We start from the raw sequence: 23,624 nt of genomic DNA, 5'->3' as shown, positions 1-23,624 counted from the left end.
ATCCATCAATATCAGAATATGTAATTGAATTTGTATGAAATGATTGTGTATCACTTGTGAAGATAGTGAGTATAGTTAATGATTTTTGAATCAAAGTTGAAGAATGTATATTGTAACATATTAATTGTGAACTTATATATTTTCCCCGGGTAGTACCTACCCGTTAAAGATTTCACAAGTAATATTTTGTACAAAAGAATTTTTTTATTACCGTCTCTATGAAAATATATGTATGTATATTTTCTTCAGATGTAATACAGATTTAATGAGTTAATATCATATTAAACTCATTTGATTTTCGGCTTGAATTAGAATTGAATAATCTCTAAAACATTAGAGATTACATAATCTTCGCTGAGTATTTCATTAATGAAATCAATACTTCATTATTTATTCTTATTGATATTCCTTGGTGTTGATGCTTGTGGAATTCTTGTAAATTTCGCAAGGTGCAAATGATGTTTTCTAGAAAGTTTCGAGTACATCGAGAATGAAAATGTAAAATCAATTATGTAATTGAATAATACACTTGATTTATTATGAAATGGAATTCATTAAGTTGAAACAGAGATTGTAGTTAACGAAGGTTAAGTTGTTAACGACGGATGTACATCATAGCATATTAGTAATATGAATTTAACCGAGTAATATTTACCCTTTTTCAATTCATACATAATAGCTTAGTACGAAAAGATTTATAATGGTTTTAAAATATATATATATAAGATATACACATAAATTCTTTAGAGGAATTGAGTTATTACTTCATAATTTATTGATACAATATACTCGTTGCTGACTCGTAATAATGTCCACGGTGCTTTCTTGAACTGGCGGAGTTTGTGATGTTAGAGGCGATGTTGACAACACTGACTGTGCTGGTGAGGCTAAGGGTACTGTTGATGCCTACGGAGCTTGTGGTAATTGCAGTGCTTCTGGTGCTGTAGAGGATGCTGGTACTGGGGGTGTTGGTACATCTTGTGGTACCTGCGTAGTAGATGCGAGCCTAGCTTCCAAATCGAACACCGTCACCTCCAAGGTTTCTACTTTACGCTCGAGTTTATGAATTAGTTCTACCCATTCTTCCGTAAGATTTGTCAATTCTTGATATTTAGTTCGAAGTCTTCTAACTTCTTCTAATAATCCTATCTGGTTAGGATTCGGAAGTAAAGGACGAATACTATCTTTAACTACATTGAGTCGACCTTCGAGGCGGAAAATCCTGGCGAAAAGAGTGAAAACGGTGTTGCGAACAGGTTTCTCCAGTAAGCGGATCGAGTACTCCGATGTTAGGAGGTAAGTTCGGCTCTTGGTATGGAGTACCTTCTTCATTTCTCCATAGGGTAAGTATTTCACGAACCAATCCCCATTTTCTAAAGAAATCATGGTAGTTGATCGGTCGGTGCGGTCCCGTCACGTTGTCTTCGGAGCTGGAGGGACTTGGTCTATTCGAAGAGGCCATCTTACGCGATCAATGAAAGTTATGAAATGATTCTCGATATGAATTGAGGGTTGAATACTGGATGATACCTTCGTATTCTCACATACGTATATATAGTAAAAAGATCCTTTCGAAAAACGCCAAATAAGATCCACTGTAGTAGATATGATAGGATATGATTCGTCTTTACACTATTCATGCAATCAATGCAGTAACACGTGTTTACACTTGAGATGATAGACGGGTAATTTCCGATAAGAAATGATAAGAAAAACTTTTGACATGCAGACACAGTCGAAGTCCAGACTTACGAATGCATCCTAACAACTATCAGTTAGACACACTAATGCAGGACCTGGTTCTCTAAGACCAACGCTCTGATACCAACTGTGACGATCGCTCCAAATCTATATGGACAAACACGTCATTCATCGATTTCATTGTGAGGTATTTGACCTCTATATGATACGTTTTGTAAACATTGCATTCTTTTGAAAAGGCACACCATAATGAATATTTAAATCAAAGGTTTTCGACATCTGATGATTTCTACATATAGACAATCACCGTAAATAATAGTTTACAATAGTACTTCCGTTGATAATGCAGTCAAAATAAGATACATGGTGATGATTTGGTGAATGCAACGTTTCCTTGAAAAATATGCCATGTACGACTCCATGCATAGCTTGTCTAACATATAAGCAAACAGCGGAAGACTTCTAGGAAACCTGAGAATAAACATGCTAACAAGTGTCAACACAAAGGTTAGTGAGTTCATAGTTTTAGTGTTTCACATAATCTGTATATAAAAGTGGATCACAAGATTTCAGTTGTTTCATCCAAAAACGTTTATCAAAAGTTTGTCAATAGATTCTACGTAACAGAGCACCCTGGTAACTAAGCTTTAACGTTATAATGATAAATACCCCATTCGTTTTAATACACGCAAACCAACATGTCCTAAACTCAAATAACACACGTCCGTTAAAAGGCTAGGGGGATGTCAAGCCCTATGGATCCATATACTGTTATTCGCGCCCACCAGTCCACATCCTATGTACTGGTAGTTACTAGTTACCAAAGCTAAGGGATTTTCGATTTAAACTCAGTGTAGAATTAAGTATGTACTTGTATCCATTGCGTTTAAATAAAGTGCATGTATTCTCAGCCCAAAAATGTATATTGCAAAAGCAATTAAAAAGAGATCATATGAAACTCACCTTAGCAGCATATAAAGTTGTTCACCAAAATGTGACTGAAACTCGGATTATCAAATAATCGTGGATCTCAACCTAGAGAACATATGTTGGTCAATAAATGTCTATCAAGCTAGGTCAGGTCATAGTGTATCACAATCCTAATGCTCGAGATCGACATACAAAAGTTATCCAAAGTCGTTTCAAAAAGTCAATTTTGACAATAGTTCAACAAAACGAGACGTACCTTATATAAGGATTCATTTACTCGGTTGGTAATATTCAAAAATCCAATTTATCAATCTTACAAACAAGTTGTTTAAATATTAATTGCAGATTCAAAAGTAATTTTAATTAACGTCAATCATAATTCAGTTGATCATATCTTTTAATCCGTTCATCGAAACTATTCGATATCTAAATGAAAAGTTATTGATTTTTCGCCAGCTTTCCGAAAACATGTATATCATATACCTTTTACCAGTAATATATGTATTTAATTCGTGATTTATTATAAACTGTTTAACGACAAAATTTAACATACAAACATGTATAAATATATATACTCGAGCACTAGACATGTATACACTATTAATTTATAAAAGATAAAATATAAATGCTTACGTATCAATATTGTGATTCAATATTTCATAAAAGTACGTAGACGTAACGTAGATGATAAACACTAGGTTTGACTTTACGAGCATAACCCTCGAACAATACCCATAACCTCCCTTAGTAATAACCCATAATTTCCTTAGCTTTATCCCGTATGAAAACCCATTTTAAAAGTGACACGCTCATGACCTCGTCGTAGTATTTTATGTATAATACTAATTAATAATAATCATAAGATTATTAATAATAATAATAATTTTAATAATAATAATATAAGTAAAGAGGATAGAGAGAAAGATGGATAAATTCGGCCAGAAAACATCGAGCTTTATAGTACTTGGCCTGAAAATCAACCCCATGCGAGTGCATGGGATTTTAGTGCAATTCTCATGCACTTGCATGAGCTCAAAACTTGCATGGGTTTTATGCCTATTTCCCATGCGATCGCATGGCCGTCAGATCCAGCTCACATATTTTTTTTTTCTTGTTTGTTGACATAATTAAATATAATATATATAATATATATAATTTAAATAATTAATTATATATTATATTAAATTCATGTGCATAGTTGACTTGTAATTTTCGTTCCGATGACTCGTACGTTGTCACTCGACTTATGTCCCGGTTCCAGTTTCTCGAACGCATTTTCGTACGCTTAGAAAACTCGCAATTTACGTTTTGTGACTCGTACCTTTGTCAAAATATAGCCTTAAATTATCCATAAACTATACCACTCAAAGTATATCTTAATCTTTCGAGTGTTTTGGTCATTTACTTCTATAAATCATTGTCTCGTTATTTATTAATATAATAATATTTATCAAACGTTTCATAACCAAGTTAATATCTATTCTCAATATTTATAAACACGTTTTAAAATACATATCGCAAGTTATTCATATAATTAATTCTTAACAATTAATATTCTATTTATTGTATGTGTCCAAATTACGTTATTTAAACAAACACTTTATCATTTATTCCGAATACCGTTAAAAAGGAATAATTTCTCAAATCAGTGTGGTCCTCACAACAGAGACCCGTAACAATATCATAATCATTAAGAGACTTAATAAATATCTTTTAATTCAATCGTTTGGCATTATCTTTTAACTCCGTAGTTAAATATATCAATCAGATAATCAAACCAATAAGTTTAATGCACAATATCATATACTCAACACTTTGTTACGTTTTCAAGTTATAGTATATGTATCTATTTACATATAATTGTTCGCGAATCGTTGAGAACAATTGAATAGTTCAAAATTTTGAGATTCAACTTCATAGACTTTGCTTATCGTGTCGGAAACGTTAATCATACAAGATTAAGTTTAAATTTGATCAGAATTTTTCGGGTCATCACATATTCTATCTAATAAATAAAAATTTATGGTAAGGTCATCATATGTTTCTAAATATTGTAACATTTGCTTAACATGTCAATTTGATGGTGTAATAAATATACTTTTTGAATCTCCAATGACCAATTAAATGTTAGTTGCAATGTTTTTTTTTTAGCATCTTTAAATTTGTTGTGAATTGCAATCAGAGGCGAAACTAGGATTTTTTCACCGGGGGCAAAAAAAAATTTAAACCGTAGCAATTTTTTTGGACAAAATTTAAAGATTTTAGGGCAAAAGTTGGAGATTTTGGGGCAAAAGTTGAAGAATTTGAGGCGAAATTTGAAGGATTTGGGGCAAATTTTGTAGGTTTGGGGGCAAAAAAAAAAAAAAATTCCACCGGGGCAAAGTCGAAAAACCCAAAATATTTGCACTGAAAAAAAAAAAAATCTACTGGGGGCGGCCGCCCCCCTCTGCCCCTACACACTTTCGCCCCTGATTGCAATGTTTTCTTGAGCGTCATTAAATTTGTTGTGAATCTTTATCTACATGTACTTTGAATTTCTATTTTACATTAACTCATAGCTAAACAAATAAAATATAATAATTTGAGTTGTAAAAGTACATGCACATTAAAATAATTTACGAGTGATGTTGTAATTAATGTAATAAATTATAAATACAGCATTCACTCTTTTAAGTTGTCTAATGAATATTTATTTATTAATAAACTTAGTAAGTAGTATATATTAACGCAACTTAAAAAATTAATTATATTCAAACCGGTTCACTGTAAATGAAATTTAAAAGTTATTTTTTATCACTTATACTTAGTATAACTTCTATAGATTAATTTTTAAAAATAATGTGTATTTACTTATGTACTATTAATTAATTTTTTTATATTTTTCTTAAATTTAACGGTAATTTCACAGATTACTAGTTAAAAATCAAAAACGTGTTTTTATATACTCAAAGCAATATGACCATAATAATTAAATGAAATTACATGGGTAGGGGGTGTTTGGGGTTTGTGTGTGTGTTTGTGTATATATGTCAGGACACGCTAACCCTGTGTGCCGTAGCACCCACCAATCCCACCCCGAAAGAGACCTGTGCCGGAAAAGTACCTTCTCCCAGTACCCACAGTGGCGGCAAGAGCAATTTTTACCCCAGCTAGCTAGACCCCCGAAAACACTTCACAAATTCCCCCCGGAGGAGAAATAATTCCATGCGGAGCGCCCAGACTGAGAATCGAACTTGCGCCTTCAAAGCTTCCCCCACTGTGGGCCCATGGATCAAAGGCATCGGGTACCACCGAGCTAGAAGCTCGTTGGTTGTGTGTTTGAATACTATGAAAAGGTATATTTTAATTTTAATTTTAATTTTAATTTTAAATATACTATATTAGAGGTGGTCTTTTTGGTCGTTCCCATATTTTTTTTGTCGTTTAAAAGTCCCCATTCACACTACGAATTTTTAGTACCTCCCTCAACTATTTTAGAGTCTTAAGTTATGCAGAGGTTAAAAACGTAACTTCAGTTTTTAATTTAAATAAAAAAATAAAACCCCCCCTTAAACTTGAATGGCTCATACCTTCCTACTTATCACGAATTAATTTTCACCGCTACTACCATTAAACTTAAAATAAATTTACGAACAAAACGAGACTAACTACGTTCGAAATGGATACCTTTTTAAAAACGCTAACCACACTGATATCTAAACGGGTCTTAATACATGGGTCGTTTCTCTCTCTATACATACACAACGCTACGTAAAATACGAACATGCAGTTCGAAAGCCCCCGTCGCATCGCGCGGGCTGCTCCGGACTAGTTTTGTCGATTAAACAAAACATAAAATTAGAAGTTGTGATGTGGTCTAGCGGTTGGTGGCCTGCCTCTTTTAGGTGAGGTCAGGAGTTCGACCCCGGTTGGCTACATTATTTTTTTTTGGGTAAAGGGTTTTACCCGGTAAAAAGTATTTTGTTTAAATTTAGAGATTTCAGTGGCTGTTTTTACTTTTTTTTTTAACCTGGGTATCCAACATTTTTTTTAACTGACTAATCCCAGGACGACAACCCGCTTTGCGAGCAGCCCGGAGTCATTGCAGGCGAACCTCTGTGGCCATGAGGGAGAATAACTTTGTGGGTGCAAGGAATAACTTTAGAGATTTCCGTTGGCTACATATTAAAAACACAATTTCATAGTCGAAACGGGAGATGATCGCAACGGGTGATTTAGTCCCCCTCGGGTGATCCCAATCGCAGTTAAAAAAAAATCAAAACATTAAATTAAATTAAATTAAATATAATTAAATAAATTAAATTTACTGTATTCGTATAAGGACAAGATCGTAATTACACATCTCATCTCTACTTGGCCAGAATATAATAGTACGATATACCCATCCGTAGAACAGTCGAAGCAAAGCATCTATTCGCTTATTTTCTCACCTTCTAAAATTCTCTCCCAAAAAAATATCTTATTTGCCTTTTTTTTTTTGGCGCCATATATCAAAATTAAACGGTCACGATTTCATTACAGTTGTTACTGAGTTGTATGTGTTAGTGTCCGAGTCGGAGTATCAATGGCGGATTCAACAAACGGTTCGTCTAGTTTCTGGACTCAGGCCAATGCTCTGTTCAGAAAGAATTTAACATTTCAGGTTCTTTTTTTTTTATATTTTTTTAATTTGATTTTATAATTTTAAACTTTGTTCTGTTTGAATTCCTTTTGTTTTACCTCTAGAAATGTGTCATTTTCTTTGATGCAAATTATTCAATTAAATATTTGTAATTCGTTTTCTCGATTTTTACACCTTTTATATGATTAAAACATGATAATAGTCAGTGAATTACGTTTAACATCTTTGGATGCAATTTGTTTATATAAATGTTTGTAGCTAATTCAAATTAGAGGCTTAAAATAATCGAATTTCTATAGTTTTTTGTTAAAATCATAGCTTATTAATATATAAGATTTGAAGTATGATTATTATAGTATTTTTTTTTTTTTTTTTTTTTTTTTTTTTTTTTTTAAGAACAGCAAATAGTATGATTATTATATTATAGTAGGATTAGCTATTTGGAGAGATTGGAGTATAACGTTCTGCAAACAATTCAATTAATTGATCAAAGTTTTGTTTATTCACATTATATGAAATTAAAAAATTATTAAATTTCATAGATGATTTATTCGGTCAAATAGGAGGTGTATCATTTCAATGTATTTCTCTAAATTATCATTTCATAAAAAATGATGTAACGATCGGATGAGTTATGTGTACAAGTTGGAGAAAATGACGTATGTTGCTTATAATCTTACAATGTTTTTATTAATTAATTAAGTTATTTTGTTGAAATCAGAGAAGGAACTATAAGACAAATCTCAGGCTGATATTATTCCCGATCGGTCTTTGTTTGTTGCTCGTTTTACTGCAATCATTAATCAACAAGGAGTTAGATAAACCTTCAAATAAATGTGGTTGTACATGTATTGATCAAAACGGTGATGGTCAATGCGAGAAAGTTTGTGGCATTCAGTACTCAGATTCATCCCAAGTGGCCACATGTGCTATTTCTGATCCACCCGAATGGCCTCCGATAATGCAATTACCAGACTCTAAGTTTCGTGCAGTTAAAACTGATTTTACTCCCTTTAATGATCTCCCTAGTGATTCATGTAGAACTACAGGTTCATGTCCTGCAACTGTGCTTATAACTGGGAATAATCAATCTCTTGCAGAGGGTACGTTTGTAATTTCTTATTTATTTAAGACGATATTCAGTATTCATATGATGATAATTATTTATAATTTATTGGTTGATTTGTATTTGACAGGTTTGGGTAGATATATGTTTCCAAGTGCATCTAATTTCAGTTCATCTAATGGCTTGGCTGGTGTTGTTTTGGTTAGTTTGTGTTCATCATCACATGTTTTTAGTTTAGCGATTCAGGCTTATGCGATAGGATCTATATTAACGTTTCTTTTTTTTTTCTTTTCTTTTTTTTTTTGACATGACTCATTGAATATTTTAGGGGTCAGCTTCACAGACTGATATATATAGCTTTTTTGAGCCGGCTTTCTTCTCGAGTTATCCTATCCACTATATTCAATCTCAGTGTACAGGCAACTCAACATTTACGATATCGGTCCCAGTAGCATCCATTACAATCGACAAAGGTCTGAATTCTTTAGATGACGTTAGATTGATGAATATGGAATCTTGAAAAAAACAATTAAAACAAGTTTAAGCATTATGGATTTTTCTTGTTAATGTCTAACTAATGTTGAATTTTACTGTAGAAATTAGATGTGTTCAGGGTCAACTTCTATGGCGCAACAGCTCTTCTGATATCAACAATGAACTATATGCGGGATTTAAGAAGGGTAATTCTGAGGAGAAAATAAATGAGATATTAGCAGGTTGGTTGATCCAAATAAAATTTGATTAACTTAGTAAATGATCTAAGGTTTGATTTTAATATTGTATTCTACCTTTTTTACAGGCTATGATTTCTTGAATTCAAACACCAATAATTATAACGTAACCATATGGTACAACTCTACCTATAAGAATGACACAGGAAATGGTCCCCTTGGAATGGTCCGCGTTCCTCGATCGATAAATTTGGTACACATTCTAAACTCGAAACATCATATAATTCTCTATTCTACATTACTCTTCATTTTTTAGTTAATGTTGTGGCTCGCGTTAGTGCTTATTAACTTATATAATTTAGTCTGTCGGTTTTTGTCGTTGCAAAACATACAATTATTTATTTATTTCCGTATGGACTTACCTCTCATATATGAAATGATAGAAAATATTCGAATAAAAACATTATGAAAATCTTAAAATTTGTGTCCCATATGTTTACAGGTATCAAATGCTTTTCTACAATCTTTGCTTGGGCCATCGACACAAATGCTTTTTGATTTTGTAAAAGAGATGCCCAAACCCGAAACAGAACTCAGGCTGGACTTCTCGTCTCTTCTTGGACCATTATTCTTTACATGGGTCATCTTGCAACTATTCCCTGTAAGTGCAACTTTAAATATGTATAATAATATAGATATAAGTGGCAATAAAGTTAGGTATAATTACTATACTTGTTGCAGATTGTATTAACAGCCCTTGTGTATGAGAAACAACAAAACTTAAGGATCATGATGAAAATGCATGGGCTTGGAGATGGTCCTTATTGGATGATTTCTTATACATATTTCCTTGCCGTATCTATGGTGTATATGTTCTGTTTTGTGATCTTTGGGTCACTCGTAGGTACATATTAGCAACAAGTGTTTTAATTTTTTTATTCTAATATTTTCTAAATCAGTTTTGTTAACTAACATCCTATAATTTTTGCAGGATTAAAATTCTTTACATTAAATAGCTACGGCATCCAATTTGTGTTCTATGTCCTCTATGTGAACTTACAAATATCTCTAGCGTTTCTAGTGGCTGCACTTTTTTCGAATGTGAAGACTGCTGCAGGTATGCTGTCATTTTGTCTTTATATAATGGAGTATTTTTTTTTTTTTTTTTTTTTTTTTTTTTTTTTTTTTTTTTTTGTAATAATGATGACACATATGCATATGATTATGATAGTTGTCGGGTATATCACCGTCTTTGCAACTGGTCTGCTGGGAGGATTCTTCTTCCAATTCTTTCTTCAAGATAAATCATTTTCAAGTAAGTATAGATGCGAAGTATGTACTCTTTGATTAGATCATGTAGCATAAATGTGTAGAAATCATATTTAGTGGTGTTGATCACCAACTTGTTTAGACTAGGTGGCAATTACGACCCGTTACAGGTCAAACAAGTACAGTAAAAATAATATATAAATGAAATGGGTCAAAGGGTATGAAAGTGGCCGAAGTGTATCAGAAAATCTTTGAATTTTTTTTACTTAATTTTTTTTATAGAGTATTATCAAACTAATCTAGTTATTATAAGCATGCCTAATACATATACTTGTCAAAGTGTTATAAAGTAACACTACCTGTTTCATTTTCAACAAAAATTTACCAAAAACCTGTGACTCAAGTTGCTCAAACCACCCACTTTGCCAAGTTTAATACATAGCTCCATTAAAGATTGATTTATTTTGAGCTACTTATTATACCGTGAGCATGTCATTAGGTCTGAATTTCTTTATTTTCCTTTGTAGGAGTTTGGATTGTCGTGATGGAGTTGTATCCAGGGTTCAGTTTATACGCTGGTTTATATGAGTTTTCCCAGTATGCGTTTCTTGGGAACTATATGGGGACTAGTGGAATGCGTTGGGGAGATTTGGGTGACAGCGATAATGAGATGCGACATGTCTTGATAATAATGCTTGTCGAATGGGTGGTCGTTTTCTTTATCGCATACTACGTTGACCAGGTTCTAACCTCGGGAAGCGGGGTCCGTAAAAGTCCACTTTTTTTCTTGAAGAAAAATAAACAGAATCCTACTGCAAGTTCATTCAGGAGACCCAGTTTACAAAGGCAGGGTTCAAAAGTATATGTACAGATGGAGAAAGTTGATGTTGTCCAAGAGGTAGACATAACATCTTTTCATGGCTATACATTGTTAAAAAGTATATATAGTAACAAAATGCATAGGACATTGATCTAGGAAAGGTGAAAAATTTAGTCCTTCTGGCTATAAATGGGATTGTTAGGCCAATTGGGTTATGTTTCATCTCTAAGTGGCAAATGGGTTAAGCGTAAGTATATAACTAAAAAATGAATTGGGTTGACTGGGTTTTAAGTCACTCAAGTTGTATTGAAATGCGTAAAACCTTGCATGTTGTTGTAATAAAACTAGTAAGATATTTTTGTAATCACACTCTAAACATCAGTAAAAGAAAATGATAAGTTATCTTCTATTGGCCTTGTATTTATAATTCATTGCAGCCCATTACTCATCCTGCCATTTTCCATACCTTTAATATGCAGTAGCTGTTAGTTGCAACCATTTTAAATATCTGTGCACTTGCTTTCTTGGTGCCAGAAAATTATAGTGTCAATGGTATAGATCATATGGTCTGCTGTTATATGACTGTTAAATTGTATTCTGAGTTCGTCTACATTATACGAATTCAGTTAGAGTAAGGTTATAATCGTTTCATGATAAAATTTACATTTACTTTTAACAGAGAGAGAGGGTAGAGCAATTACTACTGGAACAAGATGCAAGTCATACAATTGTATGTGATAATCTCAAAAAGGTATATCCAGGACGGGACGGTAACCCCGAAAAATTTGCAGTTAGAGGTTTGTCGCTTTCGTTATCTCAAGGCGAATGCTTTGGTATGCTTGGTCCAAATGGTGCTGGCAAAACTTCCTTCATTAATATGGTCAGTGTAAAATCATAACTTGTTCATAGTTGACATATGTAGTTTATTTGAATATATAATAGACCGGTTCATCTTATGTTATTTAGTGTGATACATGATTAAAACATTGCTTTGTGTGATGTGGCATGTTTGACCCTTTTACTTATGAATCGGTCAATTTGGATTACATTTTATTTTAAATTGGGTCAAATGGGCATACAACTGTTTCCGTTCAACCTGACAAGTATCGTTTCGAACCTTTTTAAAAAATTACCCATTTTGACTCTAGCTTATTTGACAAGTTACCCATCCTGTTTGACTCACCCGTTTTGCTAACTCTTCTGTGACATCTCACTTTTTTTCAATGTTCTTTATTACGGAATGTGTTATTCTGATTTACTCTTTAACCAATAAAATGTGTTGTTGTTGACAGATAATAAAATTCTTGCTTTATGTCTCATTTGTCTCCATATAATAGATGTGGCATGTTTGATCCATTTACTTGTGAATCGGTCAATTTGGGTTACGTTTTATTTTAAATGGGTCAAATCGGCATGGAAAGGTTTATGGTTCAACCTGACCAGTATCGTTTTAAATCTTATTATAAAATTACCTATTTTGACCCACTCATTTTGTCAATTCTTCTGTAACATCTTACTATTTTTCAATGTTCTTTATTACGGAACGTGTAATTCTGATTTACTCTTTAACCAATAAAATGTGTCGTTATTGACAGATGATTGGGCTTGCTAAGCCAAGTTCTGGCACAGCATACGTTCAGGGTCTGGATATAAGAACTGACATGGATGGAATATATGCAAACATGGGCGTATGCCCTCAGCATGAGTACGTATCAACATCAAATTTGACTTTAAAAGTCTGATTATTCATGTTGGTCAACAATGTTAATTAACTGTCATAGTACTAACATTTGTTTATATAGCCTGCTTTGGGAAACCCTAACAGGTAGGGAGCATCTTCTTTTTTATGGAAGGCTTAAGAACCTCAAAGGTTCTGCTTTGACACAAGTAAGTTTTCATTCACTTTCATAGTTGACCAATTTATCAGTTAATGGGTCAATATGGGTTATATTATAATCTCCAACAGTTGAATGAGTCAATTATACAAAATAACCTAGAAAGAAATGGGTCTAAAGGGTAACCTAAAATATTAGTGTAAAAGAAAACATGTCAAATGTGGGAAATATAAAGGGTCCTATTAGTTAGTAAGGACTTTTTTAATGACAATCCCAAGGGCTGTCGTTAAGGTACATAAAAGGATTGTACGTAGCGGTTTTTTTATTTAATTAAAACTGGTGGTTATGGAATTGTACAAGACTTATATGCACCTTAACAACACACGTTAGAAGAATTCTAGTTATAAATATGAATGGGTTCAGAGTCACCCAAAGTGATAATCATATTGACACACCAATGATCTATAAAGAGTTTGTGGAAAAATATTTCGGTCAACTTGACCCATTTTTATGATTCACAAAAGTTACTTTAACCTGGTATATTGCAGATGAAACAGCATTTTATGAATTACTTATCTGATACTTACTGTTTTTAATTTTGAATTTTGAATTCTTGAACTGATTTACTTTTATATGTTGTTTTTAGGCAGTTGAAGAATCTCTTAAAAATGTCAATCTGTTTAATGGTGGCGTTGCCGACAAGCAAGCTGGGAAGTACAGTGGAGGCATGAAAAGGAGGCTTAGTGTTGCCATTTCTTTAATTGGTGATCCCAAGGTGGCAACTTGAACCAATTTCATCAATTTTTTGAACTAGTTGATTTAGATCATGTGTTATCTCTAATGGGTCAATCGGGTAGAACAAAAGAAAAGGATAGTTTGAAGGGAAATGGGTCAAATGTAGCCTAAAGTGCATTATGAACACATAAAAACACTAAATCAAAATTTTTAATTTGTATTGAAACGATTACCTTTAGTTATATATAACACACTGATTATATATCCAAAAAGTAAAGTTTCCTGAACAAATAGTCAACCCAACCTACTTTGACTCAGTGAGCCCATTTTGCTACATGTATGCAAAAACCTTCTGTAGCATGCCATATTAATATTGGTTTCTGACAACATGTCAACATATGCCAGGTTGTGTACATGGATGAGCCCAGTACTGGATTGGACCCAGCTTCAAGAAACAATCTATGGAATGTGGTGAAGCGGGCTAAACAAAACCGTGCAATTATTCTCACTAGTAATCATCAATTACCTTTCTTTTACTTTACGTTGTGAAGCACCTGTATTTGTAGTAGTGGCAGCAATTTCTTTCATTTACTTGCAAATTTGTCCATTTGGGTAATGTTATCTAATGAGTCAAACTGGTAATAAAAAGTCAATTAAAAAGGTACAGTTACATGGGTCAAAAAGTCAAATTGTAGTTTATGCAAGAAAATCGAACTATTTATCGAACGATATAGTTTTGTACTCATTTTTAGTAGGGTTTGGCTAACTTATGCCCTAAGGGCATAAGATAAAGAAGATTAAATACACTTAATATTTCCATTTATAAATTAAAATTTACTTGGCAATAGTACTAATTATAATGTTAATGTATCAGCACATTCTATGGAGGAAGCTGAACATTTATGTGATCGGCTAGGAATTTTTGTCGATGGCAGCTTGCAGTGTATCGGAAATCCTAAAGAGGTAGTATCATTAATTTTAAATTTTTCATAACATTAAAAACTTGCACCTCGATACACCTACTAAGTTTTTTTATTATTGTGATACTACATGCATACATATGTTACAAATCAAGATAGATTTATATTCGATTAAAAATGACCCATTTGAGCCTAACACTTAGGCCTGTGTTCGTGCGTGTGTGGATATAAGCTATATTAGCGTATGCTTGTTTATTTTAGTATCATTTTTTCTTATTATATTCATTTTTGATAAATGATAGTTGAAGGGTAGATACGGAGGTTCATACGTATTCACAATGACAACATCCTCAAATCACGAAACAGACGTAGAAAACCTTGTAAAGGGTCTCTCACCAGATGCTAATAAGATATACCAAATATCCGGGACACAAAAGTTTGAGTTACCAAAACAAGACATCAAAATAGCAAATGTTTTTCGTGCAGTCGAGAGCGCTAAAAGTAGGTTCACTGTTCAGGCTTGGGGGCTTGCAGACACAACTCTAGAGGACGTATTTATCAAAGTTGCTCGAGAGGCTCAACCATTTGATGTTCTCTCATGATATCGTCAGTTAATCGTCACATACTGAAACCGTGATCTCTTCCTAGCAGGTTAAAAGAGAGTATATATATTTTATATTTTACAGTTGTAAAAAAATTTGAGTTTGGCCGTTCATTTATTGCTCAAAATTCAGCCACATGTGGTTTTGTGGTATAGTACTTGTATTTAAAAACTTTCTACTTTTGCGCTATGTTTATTGGTTTAGCTTTGAGCATTGAATTTGATATTTGTTTTGTTCAACAGAATTGTATCCTAGTTTTCAAGAAATTGCCTTTTTCTGTTAATGTTTTTTCCGTTAATGTTTTTTCCGTTCAGATTACCCGTCAGGATATATTGTTAGTGAGGTTTGATCATGAGATGATATTTGAATGCATTACTATTGTATCAGATGTCATTGATTTCCTTTTTGTGAACCAGTCTTATATATCACAACAATTGATCTTACTTCTAATTAATCTTGTGAAGCATTATTTATGTACTAGAGCGAGCTTGTTTTCATGAAGTTTGTCAGGTAGGATATACAGATTGTTATTGTAGGACATAGGTGACTGCAGTCAAGTTTGAAATATATATAAAATTTTGGTGAATATACAAGGGAAGGGATGTATTGACGATGTATTGAGTCGACAGCAAGCGTCGATGTATTGACGACTTGATTGACTCTTTGAGCTTATATTAAATTTTCAGGCAGAATTTAAAACCCATGGAAATTTGATTTTACCATTTTCATGGCGTCTCAATTTTACTTTATTTTTTAAAACTTTTTCCTACTTATTGGCCGGAGGTCCACTCGGAAGCAATTTTTCTATCCGCCGAATATATATATATATATATATATAGATGACTTTCTATACTTTTGAGAGTGTTTCACTCTGGGAATTGACTTGTCTTTATTCTCGGATAGCGGAAAGATTGTCTACATCTCACCTTCCCCCATACACCAGGTATTGGGTTTTGTTGTTGTTGTTGTTGTTGTTGTATACTAGTACAAGGGAAGGGATGGTTATGCATGTTTTGATCAGTCAGTTCAGGCATACCTTAAAATTCCTATCATAGCAAAAAAAAAAAAAAAAAAAAAAAAAAAAAAAAACAAAAAATGGAATTAAATGTAGGAGTATTTAAGATTATTAAATAGGAACCCAGAATGGAATCTCAACTGTCTAGAGGTCTTTGCCCTAAACCACTTCATGAAGGACCGGTTGAGACAGATCACACAAAAGGTAAAGAATTTTGATTGATTTTGTGTGTGGAAACGGCTAAGAATCACACACTTGTTCAAACTCACTTTAATGAACATGAGATTGTAATATTTCCAAATCAGTTATATATATGGACATTATTACATATGACATCTGTGTTTTGAGCACTTGCACCATGGTGGTGTAAAGTAGGAGTAGCAATTCATAGTTAAAGCCAAAAATAGGCTACAAACTTACACAAATGTACCGATGTCGCCCACAAACTCATTTACGTCATACTGTCGCCTACAAACTTTGAAAAAATGTGCTAATATCAACATTTTGGCGTTTTGACCTGTTACATGCTAATTTTGACTTGATAAATTTTTTTTTTTTAAGAATTAAGATCCAATCCACGAAGGACACGTGTTAATTTTGACCAGTTTAGCCGGTAGCAAGTCATTTTTGTTTACATTGGTACACTTTTTGAAAGTTTTTGTTTACATTGGTACATTTTTTGAAAGTTTGTAGGCGACAGTAGGACGAATATGAGTTTGTGGGCGACATCGGTATATTTGTGTAAATTTGTAGCCTATTTTTAGCTTTAACCCCAATTCGTAACATGCCAAGAACCCGACACAAAAATTTCGAATTGATGGCCAATTTCGGTTAGGGTCATAAACAAGTCTAGAAAGCTAACCGTACAAGTGTTTACACTCCCCGGTTACCTTCATATATTATTCTCAATCTTTTATTTATTAAATAAATAAATTAAGTTAAACTTAACCTGAATATAAGGGTAAAACACATATTTTTCAAGTTTTATCATAAAATCCAATAAAAATTCTCAGGGGACATTTTTTTAGACGATGAAGTATCATACTCTCTCCATCTCAAAATAAGTTTACAAAGCTAACTCTTTTCTAATTAATTGGATTAGGGTCTTTCAGTAATGTTTCATAACCTTCCAGAAATGGACCACACAAAACATGAAGGTTCGTAATTGACAAACAAACATAGATATCTTATCTGAGAAAGGATTCAATATAATGCAATCAATCCTCTAGTTTTAATTTAATAAGCTTCCACATATGTTACCTAATCACACCCAAATCACTTAAAGATAAGAAGAAAAATAATACTAAAACGTCTTTAATCATTTCTTATGCTTTCCGTGGCCCTCTAAGATGTTTACCTAGTGAGTTTCTAACTTGAGACTTACTTTAAGGATATTGGAAAGTCTTACCACTAGATCACCTTGGTGATATGGTTGGAAAAAAAACAAAAACTATTATCACATTAAAAGTTTTACAATGAAGATATGCTTGTACTTTTTGAGCTAGAACTCTGAGGTGTTTGAAGTGTTAAGGATGGTTACGAAGATACTATTACGTCAGTCAATTACAGTAAATAGAGGTGGTTAACACTACAGCTCAACCACCTTCACAAAGTTTTGTTTGTACAAAGGATTATTAAACTCTTGGCATCACCTCACTACAAAATATAATAAAGAGGTATAATCTAAATGAAGAGTTAGATCATTCTTGATACATTGAGGTCATTGTTGAAGAGAAAAAGCAAATCTATTAACGTATCATAGGCAAATCATGACCATGAAACGTCACCTAAAGCACAAGTCAAATAATGTAGATATATTAGGATAATCTACATTATTTGACAAGTCAAATCATGGCCACGTTATATCGTGAAGTTGAACGAACCACATAATTCTGCTAGGTAATCAGCAAGTATTTGACCCTTAACCGCACTGCGCGAAGAAAAATTTATTTCATGTTCACCTAATTCAACTGTCCACTTAGCCATTCGGCCAGAAATCTCAGGCTTGTATAACACCTGAAAGAAAAATGATTGCGTTAGTCAATGCGGTAACCCCGGTCATTGCCGCAAAGTAGGCGTTTACCAACCTGTTTGATTGGTTGATCAGTTAGGACCACGATTGGATGTGCTTGAAAATATCGGCGCAAACGCCGCGCCGTATGGACCAGCGCATATACAAGCTTTTCTATCGGTGAGTAGTTTACTTCGCTTGATGTCAGCGTCTTGCTTACGAAGTAGACCGGCATTTGCGTCTGAGAAAAATCTCAGTCGTTAAGTTTCTGCGATATAAATAAAGCATGTAAATTAATGGATTACCTTTCCGCGATCCGCGATGAGGACTGAGCTGACAGCTTCCTTCGATGCCGCGAGGTACAGTGTTAGCGTTTCTCCTGATACTGGCGCAGTAAGTGTTGGTAATTCTGCAAGCACCTTTTTCATCTCCTGAAAGGCTGACTCTGCTTCCTGAGTCCATACGAAGTCTTTTTTCTTCAAACAATTTTTCAAAGTATTGAAGAATGGTAACTGTCGTTCTGCGGCTTTCGACAGAAATCGCGTGATAGCCGCAAGCTTCCCCGTTAGACTCTGCACATCTTTCTTTGTCTTCGGAGATGGCAAATTATCAATGGCTTCAATCTTTTTGGGATTGGCCTTGATACCCCGCGCTGTCACCACATGACCTAAAAACTTGCCTTCCTCTTCCCCAAAACTACATTTAAGCGGGTTAAACTTCATGTTGATCCTGCGCAGAGTGCAAACGTTTCTAGGGTGTCGGTGAGCATGTCTTCTTCGGTGTTACTTTTAATTACCAAGTCGTCGACGTACGCTTCAAGATTTCTACCGATTTGGTGCTTGAATGCTGCGTCAATTACACGCTGATAGGTCGCGCCAGCATTCTTTAAACCGAAAGGCATCTTCGTGTAACAATAAATACCTTGCGGCGTATGAAAAGCAGTCTTGTCCTCATCTTCCGCAGCCATTAAGATTTGGTGATAACCCTTGTATACGTCCAGAAAACACTTGTACCTAAATCCCGATAGTGATTCTACCTTCCAGTCTATCTCCGGGAGAGGGTAATTGTCCTTGGGACATGCCTTATTAATATCTTTGAAATCAACGCACATCCTCCAGTTACCGTCAGCCTTTTTTACCAATACAGGATTTGCAACCCATGTCTGATAACGCACTTCCCGCAGAATGCCTGCTTTGACAAGGTTGTCCACCTCTGCGCACAACCAATCACTGCGGTCTAGAGCCATATGCCGCTTCTTTTGCCTAACGGGTGTCAATGATGGATTAACATTTAACTTATGTTCCGCAATATCACGCGGAACCCCAGTCATGTCTGACTCACGCCACGCGAAAACATCTGCGTTTGCGGACAAAATTCCATGCAATTTGGCCTTTGTTTCGGCTGACAAGCCTTCGCCGATTTTAATTCGCTTATCCGGATGCAAGCGATTTGCTATGACTGCATAATTTGCCAGTTGTTCTCCCACGCTAGGAGTGCTTATAGGCGCAACTGAGCAACACAACTCGGTTGTGTGATGTGACGCAACCGTGGCAACGCCTCCTACTGTGGGAAACTTGATCAAACCATGCACTACCGATGGTATGATGTTGACACGCCGTATGAAGTTTCTCCCTAGCAGTGCGTTATATCGTGAAGTTGAACGAACCACATAAAAATCGACCAATTCATGCCTGATCATCTGCGGGTTCCTGTCATCCGCAAGCTCTACCATTAATTCTATTCGGCCTAGCGGCCACGAGTTTTCTCCGGAAAACCCTGATAGCGTAATATCAGGCTGGCGTAACTGCGCTTTGACTTCTGCCGGAAGGAAAAGATAACAATGCTCATACATAATATCGACACCGCTGCCAGTGTCAACATGCATGCGCTTAACCTGGATTCCGCAATCAGGGATGCGACACTTGATGATAATGGGCTCATTAATAGAATCAATTGACATTACAGGAGGGAAAGTGATTGGGAGAAGCTCCCAATCTTGGTGATCATTGTACTTTCTCCGCTGGCTGATTTTCTCTGCGTCAACCATGTTAATGGTTAAGTCGGCATTTTTCGCTTTGTCAACTTTCTGCCACGCGAAAGTCTTAGACTTCGAAGCCTCTTCTGCGGCCTTTCCCTTGTCCTTTTTAGGTGATTTTAGATGATCCAATTTGCCCGCGCGAAGCGCCTCCAGAACCCGTTCCATCAAGTTTTTACACCGATTGGTGTCGTGACCATAATCGTCATGAAATTCACAATACTTTGTTTTGTCCCGCTTACCAAATTCCGTAAGCGGAGTTGGGACCGCAAAGGTCGCGCACACTGGTTCGGTTGCCAAAATTTCTTTTGGCGTTTTGGACAAACTTTTAAGCAGCGCATAGTTCTGATTATTGATACCGCGCTGATTATTGTTTCGATAATTGCCACTTGATTTCCCTTTATCGTTCCTGATGGGACCACCGCTAGGATACCTTCCACGAGAGTTGTTACCACGATTTTGATCGCGCGAATGATCATCATCGTCCTTCCTCTCGTTGCGTGAGCTAGCTGTTGGAATGTCATTATCTTCGCCACTCCGCATATAGTCGTGGCATTCATTAAGCGCCTCAGCATAAGTTGTTGGGACTGTATGGCGCAAACGCCTTACCAGTGTTGGATGACGTTCTGAGTTTATACCATGTATGAGTCCGGAAATCTGTTGCTCTGGTTTGAGATCTGGTATACGCAGGCACTCATTAGTATACCTTGTGAGAAATTAGCCCAAAGATTCCTTGGACTTCTGCACGATGTCATGGCATTCAATGTGAGTACGCTTGCGTGGTCTCTGATTCTAATATTGCAGCAAAAACTTTGTCCGCAGATCCATAAACCCGGCAATACTACCCGCCGACAACTTATTAAACCACTCACGAGCAATACCCTGTAGTGTCATAGGAAATATCTGACACGCAACCGGATCCACCCAGCCTTGAGTGCGCATTGCGCCTTCGAAACGCTGTAAAAAATCATCTGGATCGGTCAGGCCATTGTAAGTACCCAACGTGCTAGGTATCTTTGGTGCTGATGGAAACGGGTATGCGGATATATGCGGAGGAAACTTGTCAAAGGTAGTCGGTAGCTCGAAGGGTGGTTTAACAGGATCCCCTTTCAAGTTTGCAAAGAAACGCTTCATCATGTCCTGAACAAAGTCAGGTTGTGAAAATAAGTGAACCATATCAGGAGGTGCGGCCTGCATGAATTGACTTGCAAGATTTGCCTGCCCTTGAACATTTTGCCAAGGTTGACCCTGCGTCTGCGGATATAACCAAGGCTGCTGCGTTGGAAAAGAGGGATAACTTGAAGACGCAGAGTACACAGGTGGCTGTAAAGGAAGCGAAACCTGTGGCGCAACTTGAGGATACACACTTAAAAGCCCAACTGTATGCGCTGTGCTTTGCTGCTGCGCTGTTATCGGCGCCCAATGAGAGTTTGCATCTGGGATGATACCAAATCCCCAACTATTAAGTAACGCCTGCGCATCCGCAGGAGTTAAAAATTGTGAAACTGGGCGCGGTGGTTGCCAAGGTTGCAACGGTGTAAATGACGAATTCTGCTGAATGCTCTGCGTATGCAGAGGTATTGAAACAGTGGTACTGTAAATAGGTACCTGGCCGCAGCAAACCACATGCGGCCCCGTTGTTCCACCGCTAGTGCCTGCAAAGATGACCCTTGGATCCACTGACGAAAAGTCCAGCCGCGTGGTTGTGACTGGTGAGTTTGCTCTTGGCGGTGTAACCCCGTCTGAATATATCGGCTTGTACCTCTGAAAGGGTTCGCCGGATATAGGTGGAGGGTATATCGTGCACCCCGCCTGAATAGCGGCCCCCGTAGTCATAACCGGTGTATGTTGACTACCAGACGGTGCGTTCTGAACATCTGTTTGGGTATGTTCCGATGATTCCTCGGAAGTCATGATACTGTTAAAGAAAAAATTCAAAATTTTTGTAAATAACGAGTCATACAATTCAAAACCTTAAAAGAAAAAGCAATTAAATAGTCTTGAATTAATTCGACTCTCAATGAAAGCACCACTTGATCATGCATATTTTAACCGTGGGGTTTAATATGCCTGCTCAATACATAAGGAGGGGTTTAAGGATCTTAGAATGTGGCTCTCCAGTCCGGCTACCGTGAATAACCCTGGCCGACATGATGATGTCGGCGGGGTGGCCAAGTGATTAAGTCCACCTCTGATAACGGTCGTCAATCAAGAGGCCCCAAATAAGGTCGTAGGTACTAGCTTACGAAAGACTAACCTGTTAACCTTGAAGAGATGCTGAATGATGCTGTTTTGCGTAATGTATCTTGTGTGTGATAGTTACGTAATATGCCGTGTCTGGTAAATGATGATTAGGGTTTGTATTTATAGGCAAACCCTAATTCTAGAACCGTCCCAGGTCACGTTAATCTTATCCATAACTGACTCCCCCAAATCACGGATATAATTATGGAAAAGATATTTACTTGACAGCTAAGCAACCGCCGTACCGGGAACAAAGGCATTCGCACGCCGCATACCGCACACAAGAACACGCATACGCACAATAGTGATTGTCCGCATACATTTGAGGTGCGCCTGCGGGTTGCGGTATCATTAGTTATACTTTGTATTTATCCATAATTTAGATATTCTGGAAAATCTGTAATCCTCTAGATGTATTAATAAAATCATTCCCACAAGTGTGTGGAGAATCAATCCTTACATGGTATCAAAGCAAAACTAACGATCCAAACCTAAACTCTCCCTGTTGTTCTTCTTATTCTTCCTCTCTTAACCCTCATTCTGATCCTCACGATCATCTAATATACGTTTTCCTCTTTTCTTATAACGATTGGTGGTTGAGTTTTTGTTCCACACAATGCGATCTCGAATAATAATTCAAAAATATTAAATTCCATTAAAATCACATCATTAGACGCCAAAGATAAATTCCATTACAGATCTTAATTTGTATTCTTCCTCTTCTCGATAATGTCTTTCTCAGCTATTTATTCAACAGATCGAAGTTTTGGTCGCCATGCCCCTCTTTGTCAACTCTGCATAATTAAAGGACATTATGCATCTTCTTGCCCTAAATTGTCATCATATGCTCGTCATGGCAATGATGCGAACCTGATACAATTTTTTCATTCAGGTTATCATGTTACAAACACAATTGATAACGCCCAAATTATATATAATTTTACAAGCAATTTATGGCGCTATCTTGGTATTTAAAGCAACATTTCTAATACTTTTATATTCAAAAGTTAACAATTCTTGTAAAAAGGTATTTTGATGTGTTTGTCTAGTAAATGTGATTAAACATGATAATAATAAGAAAAAGCAGGAAATCAACAGAGCCGCCGGCTAGGAGTCATCAAAGCCGCCAGCTAGAGTAAGATTCCAGAA

General features: G+C 35.6%; 1 protein-coding gene across 1 annotated transcript; it reads left to right on the top strand.

The window, feature by feature from the left end:
- The first annotated feature begins 7,064 nt into the window (after positions 1–7,064).
- LOC139873405 (ABC transporter A family member 7-like) lies at positions 7,065–15,423 on the top strand. Its single transcript, XM_071861337.1, has 18 exons — positions 7,065–7,273; positions 7,974–8,355; positions 8,449–8,519; positions 8,647–8,791; positions 8,915–9,034; positions 9,118–9,242; positions 9,492–9,650; positions 9,731–9,893; positions 9,981–10,106; positions 10,221–10,304; positions 10,786–11,156; positions 11,758–11,958; positions 12,674–12,783; positions 12,881–12,965; positions 13,560–13,688; positions 14,054–14,159; positions 14,523–14,611; positions 14,871–15,423. The coding sequence occupies exons 1-18, from the start codon at positions 7,196–7,198 to the stop codon at positions 15,168–15,170; spliced, it is 2,844 nt and encodes a 947-aa protein (XP_071717438.1). The 5' UTR covers positions 7,065–7,195; the 3' UTR covers positions 15,171–15,423.
- Positions 15,424–23,624: the final 8,201 nt, after the last annotated feature.

The sequence above is a fragment of the Rutidosis leptorrhynchoides genome, chromosome 10 (genome assembly GCF_046630445.1).
Source record: "Rutidosis leptorrhynchoides isolate AG116_Rl617_1_P2 chromosome 10, CSIRO_AGI_Rlap_v1, whole genome shotgun sequence".
In the NCBI taxonomy this organism is placed as follows: Eukaryota; Viridiplantae; Streptophyta; class Magnoliopsida; order Asterales; family Asteraceae; genus Rutidosis; species Rutidosis leptorrhynchoides.
This window is presented reverse-complemented; position numbering and strand designations above follow the sequence as displayed.